At 38.7% G+C, this 21,284-nt stretch overlaps 1 protein-coding gene across 5 annotated transcripts in view; it reads right to left on the bottom strand.

Annotated features, from left to right (window-relative positions):
- Positions 1–17,680, bottom strand: part of LOC143646172 (uncharacterized) — a 120,948-nt gene extending 103,268 nt beyond the window's left edge. For all 5 annotated transcript variants that reach the window (XR_013157360.1, XM_077115135.1, XM_077115136.1 and 2 more), the window contains exons 1-2: positions 17,539–17,680; positions 472–536 (exon numbers count right to left, since the gene is read on the bottom strand). Coding sequence is in view for 4 of the 5 variants with exons in the window: in XM_077115135.1 (XP_076971250.1) it covers positions 472–536; positions 17,539–17,626 (153 nt within the window). In the remaining variant the exon portion in view is untranslated. The remainder of the gene's footprint in view (positions 1–471; positions 537–17,538) is intronic.
- Positions 17,681–21,284: the final 3,604 nt, after the last annotated feature.

Here is a 21,284-nt window from a genome sequence, read left to right as displayed (position 1 = left end):
TTGTCTTATTCATGGAAATTAAGTAGAGAAGGAGAGGAGAAGGGGAGAAGACAAATCCCCTTCTTCCAGGGCCCTAAAATCAGAAGAGAAGCAGGCAAAAACAAACAAATAGACAAACAAACAACAAAAAACCACCAAAAAAACACAAAACACCCAATAACAACTAAATGATAATTGATAAGCATAGATGTAGAAAACCAACTGGGATAGAATTGAGTCAAAATTAAGTCAAGGGAAGAAAATATGTGTTTAAAGACATGAGGGAGAAAAACTTGCATCTATGAAGAAAAAATTTGTTACCTTTAGTTACAAATTAGTGTCCTAGAGTAAATTTTACTCTACAGTTATAATTCTGGTTATTAACCTGGTTTCCAAATTAAGTCAGATCATTATTTAAATGGAATTATCTTCTTGGCTATAAACCTCTTAAATAGGAATTTTAATTCTATTTATTATAAAAATATTGTGTACCTTTTTTATATATGACTGATCTTTTGAGTATGTGCTGACATCCATAGAGAAGGAACCATCCTGCACTTGAGGGAAATAAGAGTGACAATTAATGGATACACACACACACATTTTTGTATAAATTATGCATGAACATATTTTGCAATATTCATAGTGTAGAACTTAATTTATAAAGTTATATATTTAATTATGGGGTATATAACAAGAAAATACTTTTGTCATGTTCTCAGGACAACAACTACATAAGAAAAGGGAACTCTAGTATTGAGTTCTATCTAGAGATGGAAACAGGGGATCAGCTTCTATTTAAGACCTATAGTTCCATCATTCTTCAATGAAATGAACTCCCTTTTGATACAACAGACTGGTTCCCACAGCACCTGTAGATACATTATGTGAAAGTATCAGTTACATAAAGTTAAACACACAACCAATGGCAGGTTATATAAGAAAACAAGTGGCATTAGAGTATTAAACACTCTATCTATTCATGCTAAATTATTTTTGTTCAAATATCAGCTAAATTGTAAACCATAGAATATTAACCTCTTGAAAATAAATGATTATTTATGTAATATCAAGATTATCTTTATTTAGTGTACTTATTCTGTAATTATTTTAATGCAAAGTGATTGGTATATAAATCAGTAATCAGGAGAAAAAGAAGGTTTTGTTTAGAGAGAGAGTTTTTCCATTAATACCCTCTCATTATTACACACTAATACAGAAATCTGCCTTGTACTCTAGTCAATCTCTGCTGTCTTGATGACATGAAAGAAATAACCAATTTTTGCAGTGGCAGAGACAGAGAAAATAAAGAGTAAAACATAGTTATGTGGAATATAAAAGCAAAACTAAACCAAACAAACAATACCCCAATCTTGTTTTCATTGTTTAGTTCAGTACTAAACTGCAAGATTGAAGTCGCTGTATATGTGGAGAATATATACCTTTTTGCTTCTTGCTGTACCAGATAAAATGAAGAGAAGAAATAAAAAAAGAGTAAGGGGTGCTACAATATAATGCTAATGGCTTCTTCTGTGACCTTGAGCAAGTCATTTAACCTCCTGGTGACTCAGCTTTTCCATCTGTAAAACTGAATGGTAATTACCTAGTTTATTTTGCACTTGATAGGTTGCCATTTGTATAAGCCGTTTTCAGTATCAAGGACATTTCTTCCAAGGTTTCCTTTGTTTCATTGCCTGATGTCTATTTTTCACAGTTTAAATAAAGATTAATGTGATTGTTATAACAAATAGAAATAAAACCCACATAATTCATCTAGTTCTGAGATACAATAGCTGATAGTTAAGGCATATCATATATGCCTTATTTTTTTTAAAGTAAAATAACTGATTTTTTTATTAATTAAAAAAATTAACAAACAAAACATTAAGATATTGTTCCACTCTACATATACAATCAGTAATTCTTAATATCATTGCATAGTTGCATATTCATCATTTCTTAGAACATTTGCATCGATTTAGAAAAAGAAATAAAAAGACAACAGAAAAATAAATAAAATGATAACAGAGAAAAAAAAGATTATACATACCATACCCCTTACCCCTCGCTTTCATTTACCACTAGCATTTCAAACTAAATTTATTTTAACATTTGTTCCCCCTATTATTTATTTTTATTCCATATGTTCTACTCTTCTGCTGATATAGTAGCTAAAAGGAGCATCAGATATATGCCTTATTTAGTTTGCTTTTTATGTAAGATTGTAGGTGAAAGACAAGAGCCAAAGAAAAAGAACAAACTACATTTAATGATATTGTCTGCAAATTATTTCTTAGTGATTTCGCATCCTAATTCAATCCCTAAAATATTTATAATCCTTCTCGAATAAGTATCTAGGTCATCATTGAGGTGATACCATCTGCTGTCCACACCCATTTTGCTTAAACCTTTCTTAGAGCTTAGTTGTGAGGTCAACTACTTAACTCATTCTTATCCTTTGGAAAAAGGCAAAGAAACATTCCACTTCTCTCTTGCATGTCATCAACTATGACTTATGATGGAAAAGTTCACATTGGTGAATTTTCCCTGTCCTGCATTCTATCTTTTAAATAACTTTGAGTCTTACTAACTTCTTGACACCATTTTTATCATTTGGTAAACACATTGATTACTTGACAAAGAAGATTTCAGCTAAATTGAACATTTTAAAGATCGATTTAGGCACTGTCTGACTATTAGAAAAGCTAATACAATTTTTAGCACATTTATTTTCTCACATCCTGAATCCTGGCCTATGAACGCACATTAAAGCCAGAGTATAAAAATCTTCAATGATTTCTACAACTAAAATCCACAATTATATTACAATTAGTGTCCACAAATTAATTACTCTGGAAAGATGTACAAGCAATAGAAGATTGTGTTGTTCAGATATAATGCATAATTAGAACCTTTGATAATTGTACTTACTGAATTGTACAACATAATGAAATGCTTTAACTAGAAGATAATTTAAAAGAAGAAATTGAGGAATAACACAAAAGAAAGGAAGTGTCAGGGTGTTTCAAGTTACACAGTTTTGCATTACTAAAATCAACTTGAGAAGTCATGGAAGTGGAGGGAAGCCAAAGAAATGAGAATGCTAAGCAAAACTTATCAACAAGTGTTACTCTTATAAGATATTATAGGACTACATAATAAATTTTAAAAGCAGTTAGTACTGCTTCAACATCAGGAAAAGCTAAGCTTTTATTGAATAACATGCTAGTTAGGTGTCCAGTAGGAAAATCAATGATTCAAGGTTTTATACAGCACTATCTATAAAAATGTGAGTGGGGTGTGAGGAAATCATGAGGGAGAGTAAAATAATACAAGAATAGTAAGAGTGAAACTGTCTTTTATTCCAGAAGTGACAAGAAGAGCTTGAAAACTGTAAAGCTTAGAATCCTGTAATATTCCAATTGCCCCATTTCAATGATCATTTCCCCATTTCCTCCCAAAATTTTGTTAGGTCTAATTCCTATAATAATCCGCATACTCCATAACTTACAGTGGTGTTGCTCTCTGCTTGAGCTCTGCTTATTACCATACATGTATTTAAAACTATTTGAGAAATTATAGTAATCAGACAAAATCTAAGCATTAGAACATAGCAATAAAGAGTACAAAACTTGGTTCTTGACCTCATGGAAACTGTATTCTATTAGCATTGCCAAAGTAGTAGAAAAACATTATAAAGCATGTGAGAGAGAAATCACGAGAGCTATTATAGATTAAATAAATATATTCAATTATAAATTGAATGAAATTTTTCAAAAACATCTGAAAAAAAATGTTTAAAAGCACCAGGCATAAAATCAGGAGAGAGACTACAACCGGTGATGGGAATGGTTAGTTCAAAGTTCCAAAATAGACCAAATTTAGGTAATTCTAGGAAGTCATTATTATCACAATTGTTAATGGGTCATACATTACCAAATTTAATGGCCAATTCCCAATACTTATCTTACCCAAAATTTCAACATTTGACACAGGTTCTCCATTCTTGAAATACATTCTCCACTGTTCCCTGTGTATCACACTATTGTGGTACTTTTTACTTTAGTAGTTGCCTTGTTGAACCTCCTTTCTTCACTATGAACTGTTCCTCTGCAGACAATTACTTCCAGGCCCTTGACTATGAAGACCATTTATGCACTTTCTTCCCATGTTTATAAAACAAGGCCTTAACTCATCTTTAAAGCCCAAATTCATATCTCCTATTGACTTCCAAACATGTCAACCAGGACTTTTAATGGATATCTAAAATTTAATTAATGTAAAACTGAACTTTTTTTTCAGTTCCTATTAATCAAACAGCTCCTCACCAGAATGTCTTTTCCTAGTAAATGGCCCCATTTAGTTTTTGATGACAAAAAATCTTTAAAGTTATCTTTGACTACTCTCTTGATCCCTCATCCCGTCACCAATTTCTCAGCACATCTGCTACCTACTTGTGTCTGCCCAACTCTCACTACCTCTATTGCTAGTATTTATAAACAAATTGCCTGTACCATTCACTTAGACTGAATGGCCTCTCAATTCTTTTGCCATTTCCTCTCTTTCCTCATACAGTATTATTTCCCCACAGGATCCAAAAGTGATCTGTTAATCAAAAGACATATTATGTTATTCTTCTATTGTAATGGTTTCCCATTACATTTATAATTAAATCCCAAATTGTGCACAGTCTAAAAGACCCAACATCCTTCATTTCACGAAATAAGGAGGAAAAAAATCTTAATTAGCATAAATCTTGGTTGGAATTGTAACTATAAATAGACAATTCAGAGTACTATAATCTTAACTAATGAAAGAAGAAATTACTGACAGTGGAATAAAAAAAAAAGATATGCATAAAGACTAAGCCTTAGGCTCTATTTGGCTCAAAACCAGAAGGTTTTGGTCTGTGTATTTCTGTGCACGAGGACTGGACTTTAATTCTGGCTCATCCATAACGGTGTTTGGTGTTAGGGGACTTCAGTCATTTCCTCATTTATAAAATATGAATGGTTTGGTCTGTTATAATTGTGATTTTTTTTTCCTGTGGAATATTCTTTTCATGGTTAATTTAATAAATTATATTAATGTGTTTCTGTGGGAAAAATAAAACAAAACAAAATTCCAACTCTCCTCTTGGCAGTTTACAGACCATGGTAAACATCCTGACCTCAGGACATTTGTACTTGTTATTCTCTCCTCCTTGGGTGCTTTTTGTCCATCAACATCATTCAGTTACATGATGTATGAATATCATCTTTCCATTGAACACTTCCCTGTACCAAATATCTAAAATAATAATCTTTTTCCTTGATTTTCTATGCTTTATATGTAGTTAGTGCTCAACAAGCATTTGTCAGCTGAAAGAATGAGAGAAGTAATGTGTGTGCCAGTAATTGATTGGCCAAGTGGGCTAGATCATAGGGAGATAGAAAGAACATGGCATGAGATGAAAACAGAGGTTTAGACAGATGCCACATTTTGTTTATTCTAAGTATAATGCAAAAGCATGGAAAGGTTTAAGAAGAGCATTATCTGTCCCATAGTCATTAGCATGTAATTGCATAGAAAGTTTAATTTTCCTTTGCTATCCTTTTCCTACTAATTCCCTGCTTACTTTCTACCGAATGTAAAGAATTGGTCCAGAAGTCCTGCCCCAGAGACTGTTTGCCTTTCTTCCATCAGTAATTTTAGTATATATTAGGTTTCTGTCATGATCAGGTTCATGTGTCAACTTGGTCAATTGGTAGTACCTGTTCATCTCGTTGGGCAAGGTTATATGAGACACTTTTATAAATTTTATATTTATGAATATTTCTTGTTGATTTTGTTTCTCAAGAGAGCCCTAACAAATATAACTTCGTACCAGGAGTGGTTCTTAAGAAACAGAATCTTAAAGATGTTTTTTTATGAATGGATTTTTACTCTGACTGAACTCAAAGGCACTAAGGACTCTGATTCCCATAATCAGAACGTCACTGCCAATCTATGGAGTGAGTTGGCAAAAGAAATAGTCAAAATATCACCATTTTTTATTCTTCTAATGCTTTGCTTATATGAAGCCAGGTTCTGGGGGATAATGTTTTTAACACCTTTTTGGAGTTTTGTGGAAATAGGAAGTATAGAGATGTTGACTAGGTTGTTGTTAAATTAAACTGTGTACATTAATGAGTGAAAGGGATGAGCTTAAGGCTTCAAATGAGAAGCTTAAGCACCGTCTGATAGATGTAGATGCTTCTGTGAGTGTCCTGAAGGAAAATCTTATTTCCTGTAGCCATAGACTTGAGATCTCTGAAAATCAGACTCAGAATCTTGTTGTTGGAGTAGCAACTTTACAACATAAATTGAAATTTCAATCTTGGATGTTGTCTGCTATTAAAGTGAAGGAATTGATTGGAAGGGAGAGGGACCTTAAAAAATGGGATGGCAGCATATGGATGGATAAGGATGTCAGTACTAGGTTGAAACCCTTGGTCATGCTGAGTCTTCTCTAGATAACCCTGTAATAGTCTGCCCTGAGGACATAGCCACCCCACCTCCAGCCTGCCTGAGGAGCTGGCCACCCAAACTCCACCTGAAGGGATTAGCCCTAGAATGATTAATTCTGTTTCACCAGATGAAACAGCTAATGAATGCCATGAAGCAAATGGCTTGGGAGAGACTTTCAATCCTTTTCATGACCCACCCTTACCACCCCTCATTTCTGCCAGACTATAACTAGACTAAAGTTCCAACAGGCCCCTAAAGGTGAGGTACAAAGTATCACACATGAGGAGGTATGCTATACTCCAAAAGAACTGTGTGAGTTTTCTGAGAAATCAGGGGAATATGTGTGGCAATGGATTTTAAGGGTGTGGATACTTGTGGGAGGAATGTAAGGCTCCCCCACATTTGTTGGGGAATGAAATGGGGCTGAATTTGTTGATATGGGCCAACTAAGCAGAGATTCTGCATTCAATGTTACAGCTTGAGGGGTTAGAAAAGGCATTAACAGTTTGTTTGGATGGTTGGCTGAAACAAAGGTCATCGACATTACCTGAGGTTGAAATGCCAGATCTGCTCTGGTAGATGAGGGGATCCAGAGGCTTAGAGAGTTCAGAATTTAGCATGTATTTATCATACAAGGCCTTCTCTTACACCCCAGGAATGTATGGTGAGGATGCATCTTTTACCAGAACTGTGAGAAATAAATTTGTGAGACTAGCACTATCATCCCTGAAGAGCTCTGTAGTTGCACTTCTCTGTAGGTCAGATATTACTGTGGGAACTGCGGTCACTGAGTTGGAATCCTTAAGCACAGTGGATATGACTGTGTCCAGAGTTGGCAGAAGTCAGTGGATATGACCGGGTCCTGAGTTGGTCCTGAGTTAATCACCAAAGACAGGGTGGATGTGGCTATTATAATAGACAGCAAACTCAAAGCAGGAGTCAGAATAACCTGACAAGCAGAAATTTGTGGTGTTGGCTAATAAATCATAGGTTACCTAGAAATATAATAGATGGACAGTCTACTAAATTCTTGTTTGAGCTATATAAACAAAAAAGTTCTAGGTCAAGGGAACAGAAATCTAACTTGAATTACAAAAACACAAAGTCACTGCCCCTTAATCAGTTTCCAGACTTCCGACAGTTTATAGACCCAAAGCCCCTTCAATAAAGGAGAAGCCAGGTCCCTTTGTGGGAGAACCCTGTTACACTGCCACAAATCTATACTGTTAATCTTCCTCCAAGCCTTCCTTAAGGAGACCGATGGCTTTCTACCAGGGTAACTGTGCACTGGGGAAAAGGCAATGATCAGATATTTTGTGGATTATTAGACACTGGTTCAGAAGTGACATTAATTCCAGGGGAACCAAAACATCACTCTGGTCCACGAGTCAGGGTGGGGGCATATGGAGGTGAGGTGATTGATGGAGTTTTAGCTCAGGTCTGTCTCATAGTGTTTCCATAGTTATTTCTCCAGTTCCAGAATGTATAATTGGTATAGACATACTGAGCAACTGTCAAAATCCCCACATTGGCTCTCTAACTCATGCAGTGAGGGCTATTATGGTGGGAAAAGCCAAGTGGAAGCCACTAGAACTGCCCCTACATAGCAAAATAGTAAAAAGCAGAAAACAGATGAGTCTTGGAGGATGACAGTGGATTATTATAAGCTCATTCTGGTGGTAACACCAGTTGCAGCTGTTGTTCCAGATGTGATATCATTGCTTGAGAAATCAATACATCCCATGGTACCTAGTATGCAGCTAATGATCTGGCAAATGCTTTTTTCTCAATAGCTGTTAGTAAGGACCACCAGAAACACTTTGCTCTCAGCTGGCAAGGTCAACAATACGCTTTCACTGTCCTACCTCAGGGGTATGTCAACTCTCCAGCTCTATGTCATAATCTTGTCCACAGGGACCTTGATCATTTCTCCCTCTCACAAGACATCACACTGGTCCATTATATTGATGATATCATGTTGATTGGAATTAGTGAGCAACACATAGCAACTATTCTAGACTTACTGGTAAGACATTTGCATGCCAGAGGATGGAAGATAAATCTAACAAAAATACAGGGGCCTTCTACCTCAATGAAATTTCTAGGTCCAGTGGTGTGGGGCATGTCAAGATATCCCTTCTAAGGTGAAGGATAAGTTGCTGCATCTGGCCCCTCCTATGACCAAAAAAGAGGCAAAATGCCTTGTTGATCCCTTTGGATTTTGGCAACAATATATTCCTCATTTGGGTGTGCTACTGTGGCCCATTTATTGAGTGACCAGAAAAGCTGCTAATTTTGAGTAGGGAACTGAACAAGAGGAGGTTCTGAAATAGATCCAGGCTGCTGTACAAGCTGCTCTGCCACTTGGGTCATATGATCCAGCAGATCCAATGGTGCTGGAAGTGTCAGTGGCAAATAGAGATGCTGTTTGGAGCCTTTGACAGGAGATTCTCCCTAGAGGAGATTCACAATGCAGACCCTTAGGATTTTGGAGCAAAGTCTTACCATTTGCTGCAGATAACTACTCTCCTTTTGAGAAACGGCTTTTGACCTGCTACTGTGCCTTAGTAGAGACTGAATGCTTAACCATGGGCTACCAAGTTACTATGAGACCTGAGTTGCCTATCATCAGCTGGGTGTTGTCTGACCCACCAAGTCATAAAGTTGGGTGTGTGCAACAGCACTCCATCATAAAACAGAAATGGCATATATGAGATAGGACCAGAACAGGTCCTGAAGGCACAAGTAAGTTACATGAGGAAGTGACCCAAATGCCCATGGTCTCCCCTCCTACCACATTACCTTCTGTTTCCCACACCAGAGCTATGGCTTCTTGGAGAGTTCCCTACAGTGAATTGACTGAGATAAGGGAAAACTCGGTCCTAGTTTACAGATTGTTCAGCATGATATGCAGGTACCACCTGAGAGTGGACAACTGCAGAACTACAAACCATTTCTGGGGTGTCCTTGAAGGACAGTCATGAGTGGAGATCCTCCCAGTGGGCAGAACTTCAAGCAGTGTACCTGGTTGTTCATTTTGCTTAGAAGGAGAACTGGCCAGAGGTGCATTTGTATACTGACTCATGAGCTGTTGCTAATGGTTTGGCTGGGTGGTCAGGGACTTGGAAAGACTGTAATTGGAAAATTGGTGTCAAAGAGGTCTGGGGAAGAGGGATATGGATAGATATTTCTGAGTGGGCTAAAAACATGAAGATATTTGTGCCCCATGTGAATGCACATCAGAAGGTGACTTCATCAGAGGAAGGCTTTAATAATCAAGTGGGAAAGATGACCCATTTTGTGGATACCAGTCAGCCTCTTTCCCCAGCAACTCCTGTCATTGCCCATGGGTTCATGAACAAAGTGGTCATGGTGGTAGGGATGAAGGTCATGCATGGGCTCAGCAACATGGGCTTCCATTCACCAAGGCTGACCTGGCTACAGCCACTGCTGAGTGCCCAATCTGCCATCAGCAAAGACCCACACTCAGTCCCCGATATGGCACCATTCCCCAAGGTGACCAGCTGGCTACATGGTGGTTGATTACATTAGACCACTCCCTTCATGGAAGGGGCAGCAATTTTATTCTAACTGGAATAGACACATATGTTGGGTATGGGTTTGCTTTCCCTGCGCGCAATGCTTCAGCCAAAACTACCATCCATGGGGTTACAGAATGCCTTATCCATCATCATGGTATTCCATACAGCATTGCTTCTGATCAGGGAACACACTTCATGACAAATGAAAGGCAGGAATGGGCACATGCTTGTGGAATTCTCTGGTCCTACCATGTTCCCCATCATCCAGAAGCAACTGGATTGACAGGATGGTGGAATGGCCTTCTGAAAACTCAATTACAGTGCCAACTAGGTGGCAGTACCTTGAAGGGCTAGGATAATGTTCTCCAGGAAACTGTGTATGCTCTGAATCAGCATCTGCTGTATGATGCTGTTTCTCCCATAGCCAGGATCCATGGGTCCAGGAAACAGGGGTAGAAATGGTAGTGGCACCACTAACTTTTACCATTAGTGATCTAATAGGACAATTTTTGCTTCCTGTCCCTGTGACCCTGAGCTCTGCTGGTCTCCAGGTTTTAGTTCCAAAAGGAGAACTAGTGCTTCTACCATGTGAAATAACAATGATTCCATTGAATTGGTATCTTAGACTGCCACCTGGTCACTTTGGGCTACTCATTCTTCTGCATCCACAAGCCAAGAAGGGGATTACATCACTGGTAGGGTGGTTGACACTGACTATCAGAGGGAAATAGGACTGCAACTATACAATGAAGGTAAAGAAGAGTTTTCCTGGAATATAGGGGAACCCCTAGGATATCTTTTAGTACTACCATGCCCTGTGATTAAAATCAATGGAAAACTGCAACAACCCAATCCAGGCAGGGCTAGCAAAGGGTCTGAAACTTCAGGAATGAAGGTTTGGGCCATCCCACCAGGCAAAGAACCATGGTCAGCTGAAGTGCTTGCTGAGGGTAAAGGTAACATGGAATGAGTAGTAAAAGAAGGTAGTGATAAATATGAACTTCGACCACGTGATCAGTTACAGAAACGAGGACTATTTTGTTCCTGTTATACTATTTAAGTTGTAAAATATCAAGTTTAAGGATGAATATTACCCAAGGATTTGCACCCTATTCTGGAGAGACTTAATGTGTTTCCAGTTATATGCAGAACAGTTGAGTATGGTTAGGTGAAAGAAAAACATGTGTTTATTATTTTTATTTAGAAATTAAGTATGATTTAAGGTGATATGTATAGCTGCCAAGTTGACAAGGGTTGGATTGTCATGGTCAGGTTCATATGTCAACTTGGCCAAGTGGTGGTACCTGTTTGTCTGCCTGGGCAAGTGCTGGCCTGTCTGTTGCAATGAGGACATTTCATTGAATTAAATCATGATCACATCAGCTGCATCCACAGCTGATTCCATTTGTAATCAGCAAAGGGGAGTGTTTTCTGCAATGAGTAATGCTTAATCTAATCATTAGAAGCCTTTTAAAGAAGATTCAGAAGAAACAGCCTCTCTCTCCTGTTTTGGCCAGTGAGCCTCTCTTGTGGACTTCATCCAGACCCTCCATCAGAATTGTCAGCTTCACAGTCTGCCCTGCAGATTTTGGACTATACATTCCCACGGTTATGTGAGACACTTTTATTAATTTTATATTTATGAATATCTCCGGTTGATTCTGGTTCTCTAGAGAGCCCTAACTAATACAGTTTCCTTCTTATGTGTTCCCTGGCAACATGACATTATTTTGTGGGTATTTTGAAATTGATGTTTTTGTAAGAGAGGCATTTTATATCACTTATTGAAGAAATGAATATTTTGACTATCAAACCAATTTAATAAATTTTAAAAACCAATTATTAGCCGGCAATGTAAACAGCTAGTGCTCATAATTTGGTTTTGAATATCATTCCCCAATAAAAAAAATCAGAATTTTTTTTTTTTGAGAAATAGCTGATTCTAGGGCCAGGACAGGAAAAATACAAAATAAGCCTAGAGCATATTGCTGTACCAGACAGTAAAGAAGTGATAACTCATGTACCTCACCCCCCATACACAAACATATACACACAATGAAGGTTAAGTCAAAAGGACAGTGGAACCCAATGATTAAAATCAAAGTTGGAACAATAAAATGGATGAATAATAATGAATATAATCTGAAGTATTAAATTAATATCCATGGATACATACTGATATGAAAAATTATTGTGGTGGCATGTAAAATCATGGTGGCTCCTCAGAAAGCTAAGTATAGAATTACCTTATGACCTGGCAATTCCAATACTAGCTGTATACCCCAAAGAATTGAAGGCAGGGACTCAAACAGATATTTACACACCAGTGTTCATAGCAGCATTATTCACAACTGCCAAAACTTGGAAGTAACTCAGTGTTCATCAACCAATGAATGGATAAATAAAATGTAGTATATACATATAATGGAATATTATTCATTCATAAAAGAAATGGGATCCTGATACATGTGGAAACATGGGTGAACCTTGAAGAAACCTTGTTGAGTGCGATAAGTAGAAACAAAAGGACAGATATTGTATGATCTCACTCATATGAAATAATTAAAATAAGCAAACCTACAGAGTCAGTATCTAGATTATGGGTTACCAGCAGACAGAGTGGGACTAGGAAATGGGAAGCTAAGGCCTAACCTGTACAGAGTTCCTATTTGGAATGATGGAAATGTTTTGGTGATGGATGGTGGTGATGGTAGTGTTACTTGAGGGCTCTGACCTAGTACTAGGATTTGTCAGAAACATGTTTTCTTGGACAATGGGGAGGCCCTCAACCCACCCCTACTCTCATGATGTAGCTAGCCCTTAATGCATGTTCCCACACAACAGTTGCAGACCTTATTTCTGTGATAACCGTTTGACCTAGCATCCACCCTTAGACAACTGCATTCCTGTGATAAATTCTCTTGTTCAGTGACAACCAAAACTCCAGCAGTTACAACTGCCACCAAAATTAGAGTAACACTTAAATTTTAAAGCCCACCAATGAAGAGTTCCCAATTTCCAACTTGCTTCCCCCATTTCTAAACTGACCAAGAAAAATCCACCAATTTCCTGTGTCTGCCAAAATCCTCATCCCTCCACTATAAAGTATCTCCGTTTATTCTCCCCAGATGGGCTGGAGTCTATACTTCAGACCCCTCCATGTGTGCTCACTAATAAATCTCCTGCCTGTGCTCTTCAGTCTACGTATCCTGGTGTGCAACTTTTTCCTAACATTTTGGTGTGAAAACCTAGAACTGGGATTACATTGAAACTGACCAAGTAGTAAGGGACCTCCACCCTGCTGTTGCCAACCAAACATTCAACACCTGACACAGATTAAGGGTGAGTTCTGAAACCTCTAGGGAGGGTTCTGTCTCCCTGTTGTCCAGGAAAGCATGCTTCTGACAAATCCTAGCACTAGGTCAGAGCCCTCAATTTCACAAAGGTTAAACTTTCTAGGGCAAAGTCAGAACTTCCCAGACTTCAGGTGGCTCAGGGCTGTGGTCTGTCTTGTCCCTCTGAATCAACTCTGATTGACTTGGGGACACCTGACTCCCTCTAGTCAATTTCACCCCAGGTATTTTAGACCTCACCCTAAAAACTAAATCAAACTCATAACATGAGTAATACTCAGTCAGCCCCTCCTAAGAGGACTCACTAGTGTGCCTTCTCCATAACCTAAAAACTCTGTATCCAGGAGGCAATAACCAATTGAAAAATCTCATCTATTACTGTACATCAATTTGGCTGCAATATAAATTAAACCATAATGGTCAATGACCTGAAACAACACTTTTTTTTAATATGCTGTATGGCAGGGTCACATTTCATTATTTTTTCCATGTGAATATCCCATTACCGCAGCACCATTTGTTGAATTTTTTGTTTGTTTGTTTTTGCTTGTTTGTTTTTTGGGATGTGCAATAGAACCCAGGTCTCTCACATGGCAGGAGAGAATTCTACCACTGAACTACCCTTGCACTCCCAATCTTCTGCATTTTATAGGGGAAAACAATAACAACAAAAACCTGCACTGATGACTGCGAGCCAGGATTTACTCTTCCAGACCTCCTACAAGTGGGTGCTGACGACTGAAGGTGCTCAGGTCTGGCAGGCCCCATCATTCCCATCAACAGGACAGAACCCAGGGTAACAATTGTGGCTGAAGGTAAGCTAATCTCCTTTCTTATTGCTACAGGGCTACTCATTTGGTTTTATGAATACCAGGGCTCATTATCCTGTTTCTCTATCTCTATTGTGGGAATTGACCTCATTCCCTCCTCCCCTTTAATTATCAAAACTATATCATATAGAAAATCTGTTATTACCTATAAATTTGATTGATTCCATTTTGTCCTGCTCCCCTACTAGGCCATGATATCCTTGCAAAACTATGCTGTTCAATTTCCTTCTCATTTCCTTCCACACTAATACATATTCTGCTCCTCCTCTCTAACTCATCACCATACCAGTCATCAGTTTCAACAAACCCCACAATCCCACCTGAACTTCAAAACCAAGTAGACCTCTAGTGTGGGACACCAATCATCCCTCAATTGCAAAACATCATCTTCCTGTAAAAATTGTCCTCAAAAACCTCACCCAGTTTACAAGCACCCCATCTACCCAAATGACACTCTAAGTCAGACAACGATTAAAACCTGTCATTGACAGACTTCTAGCAGCTGGGCTTCTATGACCAACCAACTCATTCTTTAATATCCCAATCTTAGCTATGAAAAAACCCAGTGGTACTTACCAGCCAGTATAGGACCTCCAAAATCTAAACAGAGCAACTCAACCCATTTTCCCCTTAGTCCTGAACCCATACAACCTTCTTTCACATAAACCCCCTAATACACACCACTTAACACCCACTATTATACAGTCATAGACCTTAAAGATACTTTCTTTACCATTCCCTTAGATGAAATTTCCTGGGATGTCTTTGCATTCACTTAGGCTGACCCTTCAAATACAAAATCCCCTCTGCAGTTAACCTGGAGAGTACTCCCTCAAGGATGTAAATACAGCCCACATATTTTTGGTCAAGTCCTAAGCCAAGACTTATCCAGACTAAAACTACCTTCTAACCTTCTAGCACCCTTCTACAATATGCTGATGATTTATTTCTCTGCAGTCCCTCCCTACAAATGTATGTTTCCCACACTATTATTTTATTCAACTTTCTAGCAAAAAAAGGGATATGGCATTTCTCCCAATAAAGGTCAATTCTTTAAATCTGTAGTCACTTATCTAGGACTGAAACTCTCCCCATCCCATAAACAACTCACCTCTGATAGAATACAACTTATTAAAGGCACTCACCTTCCACAAAACAAAACAGAACTTCCCTCCTTTTTTAGGGTTAGTCAAGTTCTTTTGAGCCTGGATACCCCATTTTGGGCCTTTAGCCAAAGAATTGTATCAGGCTGCCTCCAGCAATCCGAACGAACCCCTTGACCGTCCTCACTCTCTTCAATGTACATCACAAAACTAAAACAGTCACTAATCATAGCCCCAGCACTAGCCCTTCCAAACCCAACAAAACCTTTTCTATTACATGTTGATACCTGAGCCAGGTTTGCATTAGGATTCTTCACTCAAGATTTGGCCCTGTCTCTTGCAGTATTGTATATTTTTCAAAAAATTAGATGCAGTAACTCTAGGCTGGCCAACCTGTCTCAAAACTCTAGCAGTGGCTTTCCTACTTGTTCAAGAAAGCTTTAAGTTATTCCCAACCCACCATCTAGAAATCTATACCTCACAGTCATTAGGACTGCTCCTAACACACAGAGCCATTTCATCCATCTCCTCTACATACCTGCAAATGCTACATGCCACTCTCCTACAAAACCGTGGCATAAACTTACATTGCTGTGCCTCCCTTAACCTGGCTACCTTTCTCTCTATGACCACATTTTCACTTGTAAACAACCCTGACCATAATTACAATGAAAGCTTAGATGACTTTACTAGTCCCTTTCCTAATATTTCTGACATTCCAATTCCTGAACCCATTCCAACGTGATACATTGGTAGAAGCTACACTAAGATAGGAAATACCACCCAGGCAGGATATGCTATTGTCAACCTAACAGAAGTTATAGAATCAGGAAAACTCCCACCCAGCACAACCTTGCAGCAGGCTGAACCTACAGTCCCAACTAGATCTCTAACTCAGTCAATCCCTGTGCTGGTTTGAAAGGAAGTGTGCCCCCTAGAAAAGCCATGTTTTAATCAAAATACCATTTCATAAAGGTAGAATAATCCCTATTCAATACTGTATGGTTGAAACTATTATCAGATCATCTCCTTGGATGATGTGATTTAGTCAAGAGTGGTTGTTAAACTGGATTAGGTGATGCCGTGTCTCCACGTTTTTGGTTGGGTCTTGATTGGTTTACTGGAGTCCTATAAAAGAGGAAATATTTTGGAGAATGGGAGATTCGGAGAGAGCAGAGAATGCTGCAGCACTATGAAGCAGAGAGTCCATGAGCCAGCGATCTTTGGAGATGAAGAAAAATGCTTCCCGGGGAGCTTCATGAAACCAGGAAGCCAGGAGAGAAAGCTAGCAGATGACTCCGTGTTCACCATATGACTTTCCAGATGAGAGAGAAACTCTGACTGTGTTTACCATGCGCCCTTCCACTTGAGAGAGAAACCATGAACTTCGGCCTCCTTGAAACAAGGTATCTTTCCCTGAATGCCTTTGATTGGACATTCTATAAACTTGTAATTGGGATATTTTCTCGGTCTTAGAACTGTAAGCTAGCAACTTATCAAATTCCCCTTTTAAAAGCCATTCCATTTCTCGTATCTTGCATTTCGGCAGCTAGCAAACTAAAACAATCCCTAAACATTTACACTGATTCGAAATATGCTTATCACATTATACATTATCATATGCTGATATGGAGAGAAAGAAGATATCTTATATCTGACAGCTCTCCCATAATTAACAAACATTTCATCCTAAAACTCCTTCAGGCAGCAACCCTCCCCCTCTGTGCAGCAATTATACACTGTAGAGGACACCAAAAGCAAAACCCTCCACTATCCATAAGAAACAATTGAGCTGACCAAGAGGTCAAAACACAAATAGCAACAATAACTTCTAGTCTAAACCCCTCCCCCCTGCAAGTGCTCCTTGTACTACCCTACCTGCCTCTCCCCCTTACTCTCAAGAAGAAATCTCTCCATTCTCAGACTCAGAAGCAGTTCAAGTACAGGAGTGGTTTATGAAAAACAACAAAATCCTCCTACCCAAATAAGAAATTTATAATATACTCACACTCTACATAACCAATATCATCTAAGCCCAAAACCCTTATCACACGTTCTCTTTGAATCCATAGACTGTCCTACCCTCTCAAAAGAACTCACAAATATCACTAACAATTATTCAATATGCCAAGAAACAAATGCATACTTCCCTCCTTTATTATCCATCAGTATCAGGGCTCAAAACCAGGACAAGTTTGGCAAAGATTTTACATGTATGCCACCAGTAAAAAGGTTATAATACCTTCTATTTCTTGTAGATACCTTCTCTCGCTGGGTTGAAGCCTTCTGAATTCCTTGTGAGAGAGCAGGTGCTGTGGTACTACACTCATTAAGGAAACTATTACAGGATTCGGCTTCCCCTCCTCTATCCAGCCAGACAATGGCCTCACTTTTACTGCACAGATAACAAAGGGGATCTGTGATGCATTTGGAATTATTTGGGAGTTACACATACCTTATAGACCTCAGTCTTCCAGGAAAGTGGAACATGTGAATGGACTCTTAAACCACACCTTATAAAACTCTCAATACCAATACAATCACCCTTGCCCTGATGAGATCACACACGCTTCCCTGAAAACTGCCCTTTTGAAATCAATTTGCGATTGCTAATACCCTACAAAATCCTTCTGTCTTAGGAAATAATATACCCAGTCTAACCCAAACACAATCTCTCACCCATAAACTTACAGATCACTGGTTATCTAAACCTGAATCTTTCACCCTCTCCTTACCAGTCTACCCAGGAGACTGGGTCTACTTAAAATCCCTTAATTCCAAACCACTGACCCCAAAGCAGACTGGTCCTTTCTTAGTTCTCTTTATGACCCTGACCGCAACACAACTTTCTAACCTCTCATCTTGAGTACATTTTTCCAAGTTAGAACCTGCCCCAGCTCCAGGGAACAGCAATCAATGACCAGACTCACACGTACACAATCACCTATCACCCAACTACACCTGCGAAAAACAAAGAACTCTTAAATTTTGAATCCTGAAACTTCTGGGTAAGACACACCCCCTGCCTGCCACTAGCTCCCTAAATGACATTTCTGGTCCAAATGAGCACAATAGGCCTTTTCCTGCTAGATTTTTTTTTTCTACTCTCTGTCATCTTTCTGTCAATCTTTGAACAAATCCACCCCCTTACCTGCCCTACGTGTAGTAACTCCTTTATCTGATGGCAGTCTCCATCGATGATATTTCATACACATCCCTACATTCCTTCCTCAAAATAATTCCTGTCCAAATCACTTCTCATCTGTCTCTTATTAATCACACACAACTTTTAAACTTTATCCTAGACCTCTGGCTATAGGGCGATTTGTAAAATGACACATCTTTACAAATCCATTTTTACAGGTTTATTATCCTCTTACTTACTCTAGAATAAGATGTACAAATTACACTGCACACTCAGACTCATTATAATCCACACTTTATCACATCTCATAACACCACTCCCCTTGCTCCCCTTTCCTTATAACCTCATGAACAGAACAGTCTCTATTCTTAACATCCTCACCCTTGCTGGTTTGGTGTCAATACTCATAGCTGGAGATGGATAACACCTGCCTCCCCTGAATCTTGGGCTATGCCTCCAGTATCCCTTGCTAGTTCTTACCAGTATTCCTATAACTGGGGCACAAATATAGTTCAGACCTAAGAACTGAACACCATGGTTTGGAAAGATCAGATTGAATCTTTCAAAGTCTACAGCTCCTTGTGCTCCCACATAGGACTCATCTTTACTCTCCTTAACAACGTTGACCAAGACTCTTTTCCTTTCTGCATCTTCCTAATATGTCTAATGGGGAAGCAGTGGGGCAACATCCTCGCCCAATGCAAAAGAACCTTTTGGGCCCCCAAAGAATCACATTACAATACATCTATCAGGCTAAATGGCCTCTATGACCCAGGCCAACGAGGTGGAACTACTAATTTTATCGTTCACCCTAGAGAAAGTCTCCCCAAACCCCTCTTCGCCCTTAATGCAGAAATAATAGCTTTTGGTGATGGTTGGCCTACAACTCAAAAATTTTCCAATTGGCTCCTTAACAATCAGGGGACCTGTAATATCAAAACTAGCCAACAAATAACCTTGAGCAGTGACACCCTCCATCTCCTTCGGGCACCAAAATGAGAAGCCATCTCCCATAAAGTACACCGAGCCTCAATAAGAACCTTAATTGCCCCTCATCCCATCTTATCCCCAGTTCCTGCTGCCAATCTAGACGTAAGAGACTTCTCTGTCCATGCGCAAATCATTTTATCTTACAAAAGAAACCCCAATCCCCTTAGTAATGTTAATAACAGGACATTTTTCAGCAAATTTAAATCCATCCCAAGGGGCTTATTGTACATTTTGTCCTTCCCCCAAGATGGAGAGGATTATGTTCTCTGGGATATGTCACCCTTGATACCTAAGTTCCCTGGGAAAACACCACCTTTTCCTATCCATTTACAAACAAAGCCACATCCATAAAAGGACAGTCTTCATTCCCCTTTCTATTGCACTATCCTCAACAGCTGGTCTTGCTGGCACCACTTCTGCCAATTCTGCCCTAGGATTACCACAAAAACTTTCACAAAAAATAGCAAAATCTTTAGCGAAACTGCAGTGGCTATAACAGAACTCCAAAATCAAATAGAATCTTTAGCCAGCATAGTTCTTCAAAATCGAATGACAATAGACTGCCTAACAGCTGAAAAAGGGGGCATCTGTGCTTTTCTTCAGGAAACCTGTTAGTTCTACGTAACTAGTCAGGACAAGTTCAGGCCTCTATGAAAACATCTGAAACTCAGACTGAAAAATCAAAAACTTACTATTAGCATTCAATACAATTAGAATTGTGCAATTAGAGTTCCCCAGGACCCTCAACCCCATCCCCCTCTCCCACTCTCATGATGTAACTAGCCCTTAACACATGTCTTGGCACAGCAGTTGCAGACCGCATTTCTGCAATAACCCTTTGACCCAGCATCTGCCTGCAGGCAACTACATCCCTGTGATAAATTCCCTCCCTCAGTGCCCGCCAAAACCCTCAGTCCCTCCACTATAAAGGATCTCCCCTTGTCCTCCTCAGATGAACTGGAGTCTATACTTCAGACCCCTCTGTGCGTGCTCGCTCATAAATCTCCTGCCTGTGCTCCTCAGTCTCTGTGTCCTGGTGTGTACTGTTTTCCTAACAGGTAGCACAACATTGTAAATGTAATTAACAGCACTGAAATATATATACGAATATGAGTACAAGGGGATGATATTAGATTGTATAAATGGTAACTGAATAATTTTTTTAAAAAATCTGTGAAACTTCACAAATAGTGAACCCTAAGTTAAATCATGAACTGTAGTTAATATTACAGTTATTAAAATGTACTGTCAGGGGGTGTAAGAGTAGTTCAGTGGTAGAATTCTCACTTGCCATGAAGGAGACCCTAGTTCAATTTCCAGCCCATGCACCTCCCCAAAAACAAACAAACAAGCAAAGCAAACAAACAAAAATTCAACAAATGGTGCTGCAATAACAGGATACTCATGTGGAAAAATAATGAAATGTGATCCTGCCATGTAGTATACAAAAAAAAAAAAAAGTGCTATCATCAATTCTAAGAAATATTCCATAACAATATAAGGTGTTAATAATAGGGGCAAGATATGGGAATCCTGTATTTTATTCATGATTGTTCTATAAACCCATAATTTTTTAATGAAGAAAAAAACACATTATTAAAAGGTTTTGTCTGTTTTGTGGGTTATCCTCACACTTTCAATGATAGAATGAACCTCAGTATTTCAGTGACTCTCAGTAACAACAGATGGTTGAGTATTTTCTTCCTATTAAATAGCAGAGTGCTTGATGGTGTTGAGAATCAAATTTTAAAAGAAACTTTCAAGAATATATGCACAGCTGGGAACAAATCAGTTCAAAGAGAGATATAACAATTGATATTCAAGAATGAAAAGATTGTAAAATGAAACAATTT

The sequence above is a fragment of the Tamandua tetradactyla genome, chromosome 9 (genome assembly GCF_023851605.1).
Source record: "Tamandua tetradactyla isolate mTamTet1 chromosome 9, mTamTet1.pri, whole genome shotgun sequence".
Taxonomy (NCBI): domain Eukaryota; kingdom Metazoa; phylum Chordata; class Mammalia; order Pilosa; family Myrmecophagidae; genus Tamandua; species Tamandua tetradactyla.
Note: the sequence above shows the minus strand (reverse complement) of the source record. Positions and strands in the feature narration are given on the sequence as shown.